This window comes from Neovison vison, chromosome 2, assembly GCF_020171115.1.
Source record: "Neovison vison isolate M4711 chromosome 2, ASM_NN_V1, whole genome shotgun sequence".
Lineage (NCBI taxonomy): Eukaryota > Metazoa > Chordata > Mammalia > Carnivora > Mustelidae > Neogale > Neogale vison.
Window position 1 is genome coordinate 213,506,713 of NC_058092.1, and position 17,236 is coordinate 213,523,948.

Sequence of the window (17,236 nt, forward strand, 5' to 3'; positions counted from 1 at the left end):
CCTCTCTAATAAATTTTTTTTTTAATCTTAAAAAAAAACAACTATGCTTTTCTGTGTTACTCATGGAAAAGTGCTTGGAATCCAACGTGGCCCCAGGAGGTCATATGGGAGCTATACAAGCACACCCGGACCTACAGCCTTGGGCCCTGGGTGAGTCTCCCACAGCTCCTCTCCCCCATCTCAGGCTGTCCTTCTTTCCCTCGTCAAACAACTCCTCTCCAGAAGGAGCGCTTCACCAGTAAGTCAGGAATCTTATAAACAGGATCACTGGTGTCAGGGAATGAAGACGGGCAGGAGGGCACACAAGTAGTAGAGAAAAAGGTCCTTGTCTTCCACCCTCCTGTGGAGACTACTGGTTTTCCTTCTGTGGTTTCGAGTACCTAAACACGGCTCTAAGCACATATCTGGTATTAAATATCACCCTCCACAGCTGTTTACCAATCAAGAACTCAAGGTCATGGGAGGAAGGAAAGGTGACATTTGGACACAGGACGGAACACCAGCTTTCTCCCAGTCATGAGCACCTCAAATAAAGCCTGAGGCTTGAGGCTTCGTGCTTCCTCCTCCAAGTGTCTAAGCACACACCTAAGAAAAGAAGGCAGCAAAGCACAGCTTTGATAGATATGATGCATAGCTCTGACAAACTGTTTTCAATAGAAGAAAGATTAATTGAGAAAAGGGATGTGGCAGGTCTCCTAACTGTTCAGGATCCTTCTAAAGGGATGAGGGAGCAGTGAGAGACTGGGAATCCATTGGGTTAACCAAGAATACATGCCCCAGAGGGAAAGTGCTGCCCACCACCCCCCACTCATGTTCTTTGTGAGGGGTTCACGGTCACATGCCAGTAGTGACCACACGCACACCGATGGCCATACTCAACAGAGTGTGTGGCGGGAAGGGGAAGAGAAGACAGTGGACGAGGGCAGGAACACTGGGGTGGGGAGGCAATTCCTTCTGAGGGTCCCCCACCTCAAGAAGACTGTAGACGAGTCGTGTAGCTCCAAGAGGGCCCAGAAAAGACCCCAGTTAAGCTGGAGACATGAGAGCAACTAACGCCTCTGAACAAATGCTACCCCCAGAGAAGAGAGATGCTGGGTGACATGGTGAGATAGGCCTTTTAGCTTTGTAGAGCGTTGTTTTTTTAAGATTTTATTTATTTGCCAGAGAGAGATAGAGAGACAACGCTCGGGCACAAACAGGGGAGCAGCAGGCAGGGCAGGCAGAGCAGGCAGAGGGAGAAGGAGACTCCCCACTGAGCAAGGAACTGGATGTGGGACTTGATCCCAGGATCCCGGAATCATGACAGGAGCCAAAAGCAAACGCTTAATGGACTACGCCACCCAAGGGTCCCTGTATTTTCACTTTCCTACTATCTTTTGAAGACTTTTTTTTTAAGATTGTATTTATTTATTTGCCAGAGAGAGAACTCACACAAACGGGGGGGGGGGTGGCAGGCAGAGGGTGAAGCAGGCTTCCTGCTGAGCAAGGAGCCTGACGCAGGACCCTGGGATCATGACCTGAGCCGAGGATCATGACCTCATCCCTGCCTAGTATTTTCTGATCATTTCAGGTCATCTTCAAAATCATCTAGCGAGGTCTATAAAAGAAACTGTATCTACATTGAATAAATGAAGAAACAGGCTCAGAGAAAGGAATGACTTACCTGAGGCCACCCTGCTGGTGATGACAAAGCAGCCTCTTCCAAAACAGACCCCCCAAGGCCAGGAGGCAGGGTCTCCCCAGATGGGAAAAATGGAAGCACTCATTGACAGGTGCAACTTCATGGACATGGGAGAAGAAATGGATTTAATAATGGAATGAAGCAGCCCTAGCCCAGGGCACTCAGGGTAAGAGAAAACGGTGGGGAGAGCAGTAGCATCCTGACCACCAAGTAAAGCCAGGGTCCAAAACAACGCAAACAATTTTCAAAGAGTCCAACACCACCTGTCGAGCTGGGGCAAAGTTCATCTCAAACAACTGCAGTTCAGGAGCTGAACAGCCAATCAACAGTGAGCAAAAGAGTCATCTTAGGGCCAAGGAGGTACACCAAGAGGACAAGCAGGCTCTCAAGGAGAATGAGAACAAACGATGAAGGTTTTCACCGAAGAGGAGGCATATCAAGGACCTAGCAAAGGGTCTGGCACAGGGCAAATGACTAATACACACGTGTTGTGGCCGTAGGAGACTAGTACTGGTATTGTCCGAAAGCAGTCGATCCTCAAAGCTAGGCTGCAAGTTGTGGCCAAAACAAAATGCCTTTTGCTGTGTTCTTTTTTTTTTTTTTTTTTTTTAAGATTTTATTTATTTATTTGACAGACAGAGATCACAAGTAGGCAGAGAGGCAGGCAGAGAGAGAGAGAGGGAAGCAGGCTCCCTGCTGAGCAGAAAGCCCAATGTGGGGCTCAATCCAGGACCCTGAGATCATGACCTGAGCTGAAGGCAGAGGCTTTAACCCACTGAGCCACCCAGGAGCCCCCTTTTGCTGTGTTCTATATGCTTCTTAATGACAAGACCAACTAGGACGTCAACCTTTTTGACTGAAGCTATCTTCAACCATTGCCAAGCTCTCTTCTGTTACGGGTAGCCTGACACATTCGAGAGAGGTGGCTAGAGTCGAGGACCAAGGGATGGGGTGAATAGCCATGTGCTTTGGTCTAGATCACCAGCCCTGAAGGGCTTCCGTCTACCATCGGCCACACCCCAGCCTACCCTAGTCTCCTGACATAAGCAGGAGTCCGTAAGATGGTTGCCAGCCAAGCGGCCACCTCCCACAGGCTGTTCAGCCTACCTTCAATCCTTACACACATCCAGCCCACAGACCCCCAAGCCTGGCCCACTAGGAGCAATGGAAAACCACTGTGGAGGGGACCCTGCCTGATCGCTCTGTTCTCCACTGTCCGCTCCCACACACTTAGGCCTCTCTACTCCCTGCTGGTCTTTCCTTCCCTCTTTCCTAGGATTGCTAGGATGATTTGTTCTGAACGGTGACAGGTTTATAGGTTAGCCGACACCTCCGCTCTGTGGAATTTTAATTAACTTCTCCCATCGTCAATATGCTAAGGAACGGGGTCTCCATTCTCTGGGGTCAGCAATGTGTTTCAGGTCCTGCTATATCAGCCGTCAAATTGAAGAATTAATGACGTGGCTAATCGGCTCTAATTCTTTAGAAAGAAAAAAATTTGAAAGGGAGTTGCAAAGGGGGCAGGAGGAGGGGTGTAGGCTCCGTGGGGTGAGGAGAGGGAGGCTGAAGGGGGCTGAGTTGGGGGGGGGTGGAAATCAACTCTCTCGTAAAACTAGTGACTGACTTAAACCCCCTGTTGGAGGGTGGCAGCCCTACAGCTTTCCCAGCGATCACTGAGGTGAGGAGTGAGGGCCAAGGGTAGTGAGGGAAGACCCCAGAAGAACAAACACTCTGGCAGAGCAGGTGCAGGAGGAGAGTCTATGTATCCTCCTGGGGAGGAGAGAGGCTCAGCCTTGGTTCAAGAAAGCCTAGAAAGCAGAAGTCAGGATGCAAAGCTCGCTTGTTTACTGGTAAAGCTAGAGGAAAAGAGGCCGAAGAGTAAAGTAAAGCTACCATCAAAAATTTAGCACTTCTGGGGACGCCTGGGTGGCTCAGTTGGTTAAGCAGCTGCCTTCGGCTCAGGTCATGATCCCAGCGTCCTGGGATCGAGTCCCACATCCGGCTCCTTGCTCTGCAGGGAGCCTGCTTCTCCCTCTGCCTCTGCCTGCCTCTCTGTCTGCCTGTGCTCACTCTCTCCCTCTCTCTCTCTGATAAATAAATAAAATCTTTAAAAAAAAAAAAATTTAGCACTTCTGGGGCACCTGGGTGGCTCAGTGGGTTAAGCCTCTGCCTTCGACTCAGGTCATGATTTCAGTGTCCTGGGATCAAGCCCCACATCAGGCTCTCTGCTTGGCGGGGAGCCTGCTTCCTCCTCTCTCTCTGCCTGCCTCTCTGCCTACTTGTGATCTCTGTCTGTCAAATAAATAAATAAAATCTTTTTTTAAAAAAAAGTCTTTAAAAAAATAATTTAGCACTTCTGCCACAATTACCACTCTATCCCACGTATCTGCCTTTTGATGAGGGCCCAATTGGACATGGGCCTCACACCTGTCCTGACGACTCAGCTCTGTAAGGGATACTCCAGAAGACATTTTCCAAGGGGAACAAACCAGATGTAGGTTGTGATAGCAGGCTGGCTGGTGCAGTAACTTCCCAGGGGAGCTAACAGGCCTCTCTCTGCTTTGGAAGTAGCCGCAGAGGGTATATGCTCCAGAAGAGGCACTCTTGGAACAGCTGGCCTCGGTTACATTTTAATGGTACCTTTTCCCTCATATTTCTGGGGTAGATGCCTAGGAAGTTACCTCTGGAATGCTGTCTCCACCCTATGCATATATGAAAGGAGCCACAGACTCAAGCCTCTGGAGGATTTTCAAAATCTCCAGAAGACAAGCTCAAAGCAGCCTACAATATATAGGGGGAAGACTGCCGAGCCTGCCCGACCTCAGAAAATAAAGCATTATTACACAGGACAAAACCATACCCCAAAACATCTCCCTTACCTTAGTACTGGGCTGATAGCGATGGACCAGACTCGGTCTTCAGTCTGGATGGTGTGTAAGCACTGCCCCAGCCGACCCGAGGCCAAAGGCCATACCTGGAAACAGGAGAGGAGATGCTCTCGTTGGCACTGCCTGGGGTTGAGATGTGGGATGAGTGTCCCAGGGAGGCAGGGGAGGGGAATGGAAAGTCCTTTCTGTCCTGCAAATGCTGAGCTTGGAGGAGCAGAGGAGCCGTCCCAGCCTCTGGCTCACCGACTTGAGACCTGACTCCCGTACGGACCGCCCTCCTTAACGTCCACCTGAGAGCCCTTTCTGCACCACCCAATTCTATACCCGGGAATCAGAAGTCCACACTCTTCAACTGAGACCTGACTCAGCAGGGTGAACAGGTGGGACTCACCTCTCTTAGTAACCTCCTTGTGCTTGTGGGTTTTCCTTTTTCCTCTCTCTCACCCAGATTTTCCTTTGGGAGGTAGGGAGGAGGATCATCAAGGCCCAGTGTGGGGGAACAAAGACAGCAAGGAGAGAGGAGTAAAAAGAAAGACACAAGGGAAGGAACGAAGGGAAGAAGAAGAGAGGCTTCAAAGCACGAAGGTGGCGTGTCGTTGTTTGTTTGTTGATAATGCCCAGGATCCAGTGCTATTCGTGTCAGCAGGGAATTTAGCACCTAGTGTCACCAAAAGTAGCAGAAAAGCTTAGCTCTTTTAAGCTCCCATATCTCCTACAGGTTAAAAATATTGCTTGGAGCACGTTATCTGGTCCCTATCAGTCAGGAATGTACATTAGCAGCCACTCCGGGCTTAGCTCTAATCAACACTCAGGGAGCCCTCAGCGGCCAGTGCATTTAGAAATCTCCCATTAAGCACAAGGCCCCCCTCACCTCACCCAACCCCAGATGACACACTCAGGGAAATAAGCCTCTAACCAAACAGAAAGGAAGGATGTACAGGGCTGTCCCAGACAGCGGCCAAGGAGGGACCCTGAGGCTGCAAGATGGATCACTGACCTCTCAAGGTCCCCGCGGTGCTATAAGGGGAACACACAAAAGCCAGTCAGGACCTTAGATGGAAGAACTTTCTAGAGACATTCCTTGAGTTTAAGGGGCAGGTGACAGAGCGGGGAGGGTCTTGCCTTCTTAGGGTCACATGACATGTCTTCCCTATAAAAGGAGAAAGTGTTTTAAGATTTTGTGTATGCATGACAGGGGGGAGGAGGGTGTGAGTTCCTTCCAAACGTACGGAAAAGAAAATAAACTTAACAAGAAGATCCTGAACAAGGACAGGCAGAAAACAAAGGTAAATACTACAACCTTCCTGGAGTGCCATGATTCTGACTTACTCTGGATCTACAGCCAGGCCACTTTGCCTGTAACAAGATGCACTTTTTTTTTTTTTAAGATTTTATTTATTTATTTGACAGAGAGATCATAAGTAGGCAGAGAGACAGGAAGAGAGAGAGAGAGGAGGAAGCAGGCTCCCCGCTGAGCAGAGAGCCCGATGCGGGACTTGATCCCAGGACCCTGAGATCATGACCTGAGCCGAAGGCAGCGGCTTAACCCACTGAGCCACCCAGGCGCCCCAACAAGAGGCACTTTTAATGTCTTCTCTCACACAGTCCCAGTCCAAACAAGAGGTTTGCCTCTCCTCAAAAGCCAACTCCCTAGGAGGCAGGTAGGAGGGTGGGGAGACACTAAGGCCTCTGATGACACAATCTCTGGGGCCAACTCCAGTCCTGAAGTCACCAGTGCCCCCCAAGAAAGGGGCTGGTGCATTCCATAATGCAAACCACAGGACAAGGTTCCTGGTCTCCAGGAGTGGCTCGGGAAGCTTGCTGCCAATGCTGAGCACAATGTTAAGGAAGTGGCCAGGAGGCCCCTGGCCGCAGAAGCAGCAGCACACCAGCCACCAGAAACCTGAGTGTCATGACGCCCAAGGGAAGGGAGTTGACAACAATATGCTGATCACACCTTACTCTCAGTGGTCAAATCCAAAACAAACCCACTCCTGGAAAATACAGGACTCAGCAGAAGTGGACATTTATACAGTCCTTTCAAAAAAGCAGTCGAAGACAGGCATCAAGACCCTTAAAACGACCAAAGCCTCGCAACCAGTCATTCTATTGCTGAGACCCTACCTGAAGATAATGATCCTAAAACAAAGAGAAACCTGTGTGATAAAAATATTCCCAGCAGCCTACAGTTGCAGGAAGAGCAGGCATGGGCTTTGGAATCAGACACATGTGTCTGCACCTAGTTGTTACTTATTAGCTCTGACCTTAGGGATGTTTCAGGACTCCTTAGCCTCAGTTTTCTCATGTGTACAATGCGAAATAATACCTATCTTTTGAGGGCTTCAGAAAAGTCAAGAAATGCCTAAAGCACCAAACACAGTAAGTCAGCATCTGGCAGGTATCCAGCATTCAGTAATGGTGGGTCTTATTACTCACTAAGCCATTAAAGAAGGCACAAATAATATGTAATAATAATAGGAAACCTTGTAACATAAAGTAGCTACAGTAGGGTAATGGAGCATGCAAAATATACTATGAGCATAATTATGTGAAGAAACAATTCTCCTAAAGGAGAAAAGGTGAAAATGAACAATTGTCAAGTGCTCAGCATCATGTCTGGTTACTTGTACATAAACAAGCAAACCTCTGCATTGAAAAATAACTAAAAGAAGAAAAAAACCAACAAGTTCAAATGTTTCTTCCTTCATAAAATCTCCCCTTTCAAGCCAGATGTGATCTCTCCACCCTCTTTCTTTCTGGCCCTCTCCCTAGGGCCTCACACTTCATAGTCCTGGCCACTTCCCATCAGCTTCTGCGCCATTGCAGGCACGTCTCCGCTCACCTCCAGAAGAGAGGCCATCTCTTCCTCACCTTTGACGAGCCCCAGTGCCTTGTGCTCTACAACTTGCATATAGTAGGTACTTTTAGGAATGAATGGAAAAATAGAGAACTAAAGGAGACAAGGAAAGAATGGTCAGAACCAGCCCAGGCCCACTGAGAACATTCCTACATTCCTATCACATCTCAGGATGGAGCTGGCCTCCGTAAACCCCCGAGAGGCAACCCACACTAAGTCACGATAAGTTTGAAAGTGGCAGGGGGGAGGAGGAAGAAGGCTCTCTGAGCAGTCCCTAACTCAGAAGTCTTACAAAGAAAATGTTTTAGTTCCTTTCACCCCAATAAAAACAAATTTCTTTCCTAAAACAGTATGTATTTGGGGAAACAAACAGGCTATAGATGTTTACAGGCAAACATGACTAAGTTCTAATGAAGACTGGCATGTATCTGAAGCCTACAGAAGCAGCTATGGGACTGCAGAAACCACCAAAAAGAATGGAGGGCTGGTTATAAAAGACTAGCAATGGGTAATGTAGAAACAGGTCAGGAAGATGAAGGCAGCTAGAAGCAAAGACAGCACAGAGAGGGAGCAGACACAGCATCCAGAAATCTGCAAAGATGGGCTGGTCTGGAGATCACTGGGGAACCCCAAAACAGCAGGCCAGCTTTTTGGAGTTGAAGAACGAGAACACAAGGGGAAATTCTGTCACTGACTTAAAAGAAATCCTCAACAGGAAAAGGATGAACTGTGGTGACAATTTTAAAATTAGAAAGTACCTACTTTAATGCTTAAAAACAAATTGAATCTACCAAACAGGGTTGAGGCAGTACTTAAAACATGATACTAGGGGCGGCCGGGTGGCTCAGTTGTTAAGCATCTGCCTTCAGCTCACGTCATGATCCCAGGGTCCCAGGATCCCAGGATCGAGCCCCACTTCGGGCCTCCTGCTCCACGGGAGGGCCTATTTCTCCCTCCCCCACTCCCTCTACTGTGTTCCCTCCCTTGCTGTGTCTCTGTCAAATAAATAAATAAAATCTTCTCAAAATTTAAAAAAAAAAAACATGAAACTAACCCAATATCCCAAATATTAGGATTACTACCCTTTGACTACAAGCAGTCCATCCCCCTGGATTGCTACCTTTGGTCATAAAGCTTAGTTTTCATTGCTCTGGGTGTCAGACCCCAGAGAAGAGGACAGAAGAAAGACATGTCACTGAAAAGAGGGGTCAGGGGAGACTTGAAGCCATAACAGGAAGATGCCAGAAGGCAATGGGAATATTTTTAGGTCACACATGCCAAAAAGATTTCTATGCAAATTGATTTCTGAGGAGTATAGCAAGTTAGGGCCAGTCTCTTTGGAAGGAATGGTACAACGACGGTGACCAGTCAGAAACCTGAAATAAGTACAGGGTAAGGGAGACAGGAAATAGGCAATAGGAAATTCAGTTTCCAAATTGGTTCAAAAGATTTTTCCAGGTGTTTCTCAGGCTTCCTGTGCTGGTGTGCACGTCTCTGACAGAATACAAGGTAAGGAAGTAAGGAAGAAATGAGCTAAGGGAGAAAAAACTTCCAGAAGTGAAAGGACCATATATAGTCCTTCTTTTTATATAAATTGGTGGCATTTTTATACGAAGGACTAATCACCAGAGGGAACATGAAGTCAGAAAAGTTAACGAGTAAAAACTGCAACTTCCCTCTCCAGAGACCCTCCCCAGGTGTCTTAGCGGCCCACTTGCTGACACGAGCAGCATTTTTGCTCCTATTGGCACTACGAAGTCTCCAGATGCCGGGAAACAGGCAAGTATGATACTGTCGGGCGTCCTGCACCTTGACTGAATTGTCAGTGCAGTTTCCACAGCAGCCCCAAAACACCAGGTATGTACAGGCCCAGTCTGGGGCCGCTGGACACAGTGGGGGAGAAAGATGTTCTTCTCTGTCTCATGGGTGGAGGCCTGTTTGACTCAAACTTGGAGGAGCGGAGTCCCTAAAGCAGGGGTCACACTACTTATCGGCCTCGTTCTGTGCCACATTGGCAGATGACTGACCGTAGACCAGGTAGTTTGGCGATGACGCACTAAAATGCCTTTCTCTCCTCGTCTTTCTACTGCTTGCTGACCACATCGCTCTCCAGAGAAGCAGTAAAAACACATTTTAATTATCAGCCTGATTGCTTATAAACAAGGTGGTGAAAAATTAACCTCCCTAAACAGAGAGCAAGCAAAAGGAGGGAGAGTTTAAAATAAAATATTGGGGTCAGAACTCAGCCCACAAACTTGAGGAAATTCAGCGCAGGGAGGAAAAGCTAGCCAGGCCCTCTGTTTTTGAGTTCACGCCACATTTCAAGTGAGTGGCAAGCTTCCCAGCCACTGTCCACTCCTTTCTCAGGCCAGCTGGCAGGGACAGAGCCTGGCATGGTAACCTGCATGCCAGAGGCACATAAGTGAGTCCTTTATCGTGTTGTCCCCCACTACCCCCACCCAATGCCCTCAGCCAATCCCAAGACTCAAGGCCCTATCCACCCTCTCCCACCTACTCCCTATAGACAGGCGGGAATAACCCTACGTAAGGGGGAGACCACTCACCTTGGCCGTTCTGTCCCTGGAGCCACTCACGATGATGCCCCCTCTGCAATCCACACAGTTCACCTCCTGTTCATGAGCCGAGTACTTGACAGTGAAGGTGCTATGAATCTTATGAACACCAATCTTCCCATCTCTAGGAGAGAAATAGGGAGCCCACCCCCAATAGCCAATTATTCTCTCTGTCGGAAGAGAACAAGGCTACAGAAGCAGCCAGAGTCTCCAGTGATGTCCAAATTTGCTGTTTTAAGCAATTCAGCTCAACAAGGCACTGAGCTCTGAGACACCTTTACTTCTTCAGTACACTTGGAGCTGAGCAGAGCTGAGAGATAAAACAAATCTCTCCCATGAGAGTATCAAAACCAGCTTCACTTTTCATTAAAGGCTCTTCCTGTTTTCCCTCTCCAGCTAACCCTATTAAATGCCTTTGGTAAACCTCTCTGCTACAAATGGGGGAAAAAAACACTCCCTCTTCTTATGGTCTCCTTCCTCACCTCTTTGGAGTTGAGAGAGAAAATCAGAGGCAGACAAGCCGAAGTCCCCTGAAGAATGCTAAGGAAGAAGGAGAAGGAGAAGCCTGCAGCACTTACCCTCCCGCACTGATAATATGCGAGTTGGCCAGCACGAAGTGGCAAACGTCCTCATCATGCCCAGCAAAGACTCCCAGGGGCCGACGGTTCAAACTGGCACCATCTGGGCGGAACTGATAGGCCAGGATGAAATTAGCCTGGGATATGTACAGAGAATCACCTTCTAGCTGCATCCAGGGCATCTGACTGCAAAGACGTAAAACACAATTTAAGAATTATCAAGATACAGCATGAAAACTCGACTCCAATCTTTGGAGAGGCTGACTGATGCCCAATTTAGCAAGGATAACCTGCACAGCTAAGCCTTCACCTCCCTCCTCTCCTGTAAAATTACGTACCCCTAGGCCACCCTCAGAAAACCAGAGAGATTGAGCTTTATGGTAACCTAATCTTCTTTGGACTTACTAAAAGATCAATTAAATATCACTCTGAATTAGAGAATGCTTAAGACTCAAATTACTGGCAGCATAGACTTTTGGGGGGTAGGCAGAGTATGGCGAATTCAATGACTGGGCTGTGGAGAGGGTTAAAAAAGAAACCTTCCACCCAGATGAAGTGATTTTCTTTCATTCTGCATCCTCCCCGATTTGAAGTGTTAAGTGGTAAGTTTTGAGGTTCCAAGACTCCCACACATACTTCTTACTTCTTCCCCCAACACAGCAGATGGAGAAAAGAGAAGAGTGAGCCCCAAGAAGCCCCATTCCCTATCCCGCTATAGCAAAGGGGCCATTCATAAGTAAAAGGAATAAAGCCATTTAGGAAAGGATGCTAATGCAGTGGTTAGCTATCCAGGTCCACCCAGGGGATAGCTGTGTTTCTGTAATAGAGGGTAAGTGGGGCAATGGGAAAACATGGCTGCACAGCAGTCCACTACAGTTTGGGGGCTCCAATGTAATAGTCAGCTCTCCTAGGCAGCTGATAAAAGAAATCCACAAATAGTTAAAGATTCTCTCTATAGTCTGGAAGGAGGAAGAAAGGTTAGAAGCCACAGGCCAGTCCCACGGCACAGAATTAGCCTTAAGAAAGAAGTCTCTGCCAGGGGCGCCTGCATGACTCAGTCAGTTAAGCGACCAATTGATTTCAACTCAGGTCATGATCTCAGGGACTTGAGATCAAGCCCTGTGACAGGCTCCACTCAGTGTGGAGTCTGCTTGTCCCTCTCTCTCTGCTCCTCCCCCTCACGCTCTCTCTCTCTCTTTCTCTGCCTCACGCACACAGACTCACACACGCACACATAAATAAAATATTTTAAAAGAAGGAAAGAAAAAGAAAGGAAGCAAGAGAGGAAGGGAGGGAAGGAGGTAAAAAGAAAGAGAGAGACAGAGAGAAGGAAGGAGGGAGAGAGGAGAGAGAAAGAAAGAAAGAAAGAAAATGAAAGAAAAAGAGAAGAGAAGAGGAAAGAGGAAAAGAAAGAAAAAAGATAGAAGGAAAGGCAAGCCGACTCTGCCAGACCCGAGGTTCTCTGGTGGAGACTAAGCCCTTTTCCAAGGCAGACCTCCCAGCAGCCTGTCCTACTCTATGCAGGAGTTCTGCAGCTACCCGATCCCAAGCTAAGCACAGGGACAGCTGATTCATCCGCATTTACAGAGTCACCATCTCCCACTGCCAAGCCTGTCTGAGCAAACTGGGCTGTGTTTCTTCCCCAGACTCCTTAATACAAGCGTCATGGGAATGTGGAAAAGTTCTGCAAATTGACTTGACGGGCCATTAAATGCAGCTTGGACTTTGTAGTAGCTGAGTTTCTGCTCAGGAGGTTTTTACAAGCATGTGCATATATTATATAGGACGTGTGAAGAGTGTGTATAGATGCCTATATTCTCACTCATTATGTGCTTCTTTCTTCAACAGCCCCTTGCACGGGTCTGTGGCACACTCAAGTGTGGAGCAAGCAGAAGGGGCTGGAATGCATGCGTTTAGAGCCATCTGGTAAACAGCCACTTGCCTAGGACGAGAAACCAGGTTCACGCCAGGCGAACAGTGGAGAATCCCGGGGCAGCCTGGTAACTGCTTTGTGTGTTTATTTGCCAAACTGCTTTGAAACCATCCCCAAGAAAGACATCAGGGACAAAACCTTGATAGAGAAATAATCTCTACTTTCTGGTATTAAAAGGCAAAAGCGGGAAGCACAGGATAAAGTTTTTTACCATAAAAATCTCTCTCCCCCCAAGTAGTTTCTTTACCATCATGAGTGCCAGGACCCACACACACTTCACAGCACCCACCACCCAGGAAAGCAGCAGAAACTGGACACCAGCAAGGGAGAAAGGGTCCTCAAAGGAAGAAGCCTGAATGCAGGTCAAGTTGCAATGAGGAACCATGATGTTCCTTATCCATTCCAACCAATCGATAAGGAGCACTTTTTTGGTAGGGAGTCAAGTGGTAACTATGAAATAATGCAGCATCAGTGAAGCATAAAATGTGTTGTATTAGCAGTCCAAAGCCACTGTCTACCTTTCCTCGCAGTTCCGAGCTCTACCTCCTATAACATCTAGAGCCAAGCCCATAGGTCCTATTTTGCCTTCGTAATAAAGTTGGGCCGAGGGCTAATGGAATGAAGGAAGTGAAGGTGTGAGTCCACAGAGCTGATTTAAACAAAACAAGTGTAAAACAAGATGGGTTGAAATGCTGGCTTCATTTCTTTCTTTCAATGAGATACATCAACAGCGGTTACCCCTGAGTTGGCACATTATATGAAAGTTTTGTTTTCTTCTTTAAATTTTTCTATTTTTTCAAATCTCTACAATACACATGTCATTTTTATAATCATAAAAATGCAGAATTTGTTAAAATAAAGTGCACTTTTTGGTAATTTTTACAAATGTAAAAAAGAAGAAGAAGAAGAAAGTTGTCCCTCTGACGCCCCGTTCATGATGTTTAAAGGATTGCCAGGGCCACACCACTCAAGAGAGACACATTTCCACTCTAGCTAGGACCAGACTTTTTACTTCCCAGCATGCTTTTCTATCGCAGGTAGCTTTAAAAGAGGTAAGAGGCTACTTTACCTGCATCTCCACTTCAGCAGAATCCCCTCTCGGCAGCGCCCCAACCTCCAGTTCTGAGACACCTTCACCCGTTCCTTCACCGGGACACTGGCCATCCTGTTTTCAGAAAGAACAGATAACCTAGTCATGACAACTCATCGCCAACCACAGAAAATTCTATAGGCGTATGAGTCAGGACTCAGAGGAGTATCTAGAATACGTCTAGATATAAGTGATGGGGTTAGGACACAAGAAAGGAATAACTTTCTCTCCCCGCCCTAGGATAACCAAGAAAGCCAAGGACAACAGTCTGTCCATTATAGAGTCTATAGCAATGCCAAAGCAATCTAACAGAGAAAGGATAACAGAGAACTGGAACCACTGGCTATCCCTAAGGAAAAACACGAATTCTGACTCCTACCTCAAACCAAACAGAAAATTAATTGAAAATGAATTTAAATGTAACACCTAAAACTGTAAGTTTAATAGAAGAAAATATGTCTGCAACTTGGGGGCTAAGCAAAGGTCTCTTAAGACACAGAAAGCAATAGCATGAAAGAAAAGTCTAATAAATGAGACATTATCAAAATTTTAAATTTTTGCTCACCAAAAATATACATTAATATACTTTAATATACACCACAGTCTGGGGGAAAATAGTCACAAAAATGTATATCTGACCAATGGCTAATGTCCAGAAAATATGAAGAAATTATAAATATATGTGTATAATTGTATATATACATATATGTACATATTTATATATGTATATATGTAATTTTATATATGTAATTGCATGTGTATAATGTGTACACACACAGTTATATTCATACACACACACACACACACACACACACATATATATGAATATATTTTATTTTTGAAGGCCAGGAAGGAACTCTGCTATAACCTTGGTGGGAAAGCAAAAAAAAAAAAAGTTTCCTTCCTGTTGCTTAAATGTGTATAGTATTTTTTCTAATTATGGGTAAGACTGAGTATCTGGTTATATGTTTGAAAGCCATTAGCATTCCTTCTGGGAAATGCTTGTTCATACCCTTTGTCCCTGTTCCTACGAGGACTTTGGTCTTTTTCTTGTGAGTTTGTAAAGGCTCTTAATATAATCTATATTGTCAATTTTGTTCCAATTTATTCTTCTTTTTTTTTTTTAAAGATTTTATTTATTTATTTGACAGAGAGCGATCACAAGTAGGCAGAGAGGCAGGCAGAGAGAGAGAGGAGGAAGCAGGCTCCCCGCTGAGCAGAGAGCCCGATGCGGGACTCGATCCCAGGACCCCGAGATCATGACCCGAGCCGAAGGCAGTGGCCCAACCCACTGAGCCACCCAGGCGCCCCAATTTATTATTCTTTTTATAGCATTTTGCCCATGTGGACACTTAAAAAATGTTTACATATCCATGACTTCACATCAATCTTTTGAAACACTTTAAAGAGAGTGAATGTTTAGGAAAGGGTTTCTTATTATATTTTTCAGGTTGGAAGAGATCAACCCAAAATAGGGTTGTTGTTTTTTTAGTAGGCTCCATGTCCGATCTGGGGCTTGAACTCACAACCCCGGAGATCAAGGATCATATGCTCTACTGACTAAGCCAGCCAGGCGCCCCCAAAATATATTTTTATTTCAACCTTACTATGGAAAATCTTTCAACATAGTGAGTAGAGTTTAGTTAACCCAACTGAACACTATTTTTAAGATGATGTAGAATGTTCTATAATCTCTCTGGATCATAATTCCAAAGATAATTTATTTAACATTTAGTATGGTGTTTATGATGAACCAGGAACTGTTTTTCATTTACCCAATGTCTATGCATATTAAGTATCAATAAATGTTTGTTGGGGCACCTGGGTGGCTCAGTGGGTTAAAGCCTCTGCCTTCGGCTCGGGTAATGATCCCAGGGTCCTAGGATCGAGCCCTGCATTGGGCTCTCTGCTCAGCAGGGAGCCTTCTTCCTCCTCTCTCTCTCTCCGTGCCTCTCTGCCCACTTGTGATCTCTGTCTGTCAAATAAATAAATAAAATCTTTTTTAAAAAGTGTTTGTTGCTAATTAACAATTATATTTAGATAGTTCACAATTACACTTCCTGTATTTTATCCAATTAGAAGACCTTGGAAATAACTAATAAACAAACTAGCTGATACTTCAATTTAAAAAGAGAAAGCCAGAAAGCACCCAAACTGATATGAACTTAATATATAACAAACAAAGTAAAATTTTAAAGTAAGGGAAAAAATCACTACTTCATTAGTGTTGTTGGGTTTTTATGCAACATGTTCCCAAGTTTATAAGAAAGAAGGGAGGGAAGAGGAATATACATGCCTAGACTGGCAGGGGCACCTGGGTGGCTCAGTGGGTTAAGCCTCTGCCTTTGGCTCAGGTCATGATTTTAGGGTCCTGGAATCAAGCCCTCCATCGGGCTCTCTGCTCAGCGGGGAGCCTGCTTCCCCCTCTCTCTGCCTGCCTGCCTCTTTGCCTACTTGTAATCTCTCTCTCTGTCAAATAAATAAATAAAATCTTTTAAAAAATCAAATAAAACATATTAGTAAACTGGGTCCCATTTCCCCTCACTTACTGGGGATACTATAGGACAGTGAAGGAATGGTCAGACCAATATACTGGTCTGACACTATAAATTATTTATAAAATGAACAATTAAAAAAATAAAATAGTTAACTGTGGATAGTCATCTTTGTGTGGTATTTTCTTTGTGTTTTTCTGTATTTTCCAATTTTTCTACACTGTAATATTTTGGTAAAGAAGAAAACACTCATTAAAATAATAATAATGGCTTTAAAAAATAAAATAATGCTGGTGACCAAACTGGATTATCAATGGAGAAAAAAAGTGATTTACATTATATCTCATAACCCGATTTAATAAATCCCCCTGAAATGAAAGTGAATTTAAAAAAAAATTTTAAAGACTTTATTAGAGAGAGAGGGAGTGAGAGCATGAGCAGGGGTAGGGGCAGAGCGAGAAGCTAATTCCCAGCTGAGCAGGGAGCCCCTATGTGGGGCTTGATCCCGGGACCCCGAGATCATAACCTGAGCCGAAGGCAGATACTTGACTGAGCCACCCAGGTGCCCCTTAAAATATTTTTTTAACTAGAAGATTTTAAAGCGTTTAAATGTTAAATGATCCACAGAAGAAAAACAAAAGATTAAAATGAAAACAACAGAGTATATACAGGGGAAAATTAACAATACTATAGGTACAAGTTTTATCTCTAAAACTTTTAAGGGACTGACAGAAATCTACCAGAGTAATACCCAGTCTCCAATGCCCTCTCATCCATAACCAACAGCAGATAAGAAGAGTCCCACTGTGTCCACAGAAAAGACACTGAGGAAACATCCCACAATGTTAATACAGACATGCATATTAAAACAATTATTACAGTGCCACCTCACATCTATTATTAGGTGGGGGGAAAAAAGGAAGTTGGCTTTGGTTTGATGAAAGTTTTGGGTTTGGTTATACATGGCGGGTAGCACACTGGTACAGCCCTTCAGGAAGGAATTCTGTCTAGGAGAACTGTTAAATGACAGCTTCCGACCCAGCATTCCCATTTTCAGCACTAAATCACCAAGAAATAATTCAAAAGAAAAAAATATATTTTTACAAAGATATTTATAGTTGCAGCTATATATTTGAGCTAA

At 45.4% G+C, this 17,236-nt stretch overlaps 1 protein-coding gene across 1 annotated transcript in view; it reads right to left on the reverse strand.

Annotated features, from left to right (window-relative positions):
• FBXW4 (F-box and WD repeat domain containing 4) overlaps positions 1-17,236 on the reverse strand; it is an 81,680-nt gene that overhangs the window by 50,350 nt on the left and 14,094 nt on the right. Inside the window, exons 2-5 of the mRNA XM_044240348.1 lie at positions 13,580-13,675; positions 10,578-10,763; positions 9,991-10,123; positions 4,561-4,655 (exon numbers count right to left, since the gene is read on the reverse strand). Of these exons, the coding sequence (XP_044096283.1) occupies positions 4,561-4,655; positions 9,991-10,123; positions 10,578-10,763; positions 13,580-13,675 (510 nt within the window). The remainder of the gene's footprint in view (positions 1-4,560; positions 4,656-9,990; positions 10,124-10,577; positions 10,764-13,579; positions 13,676-17,236) is intronic.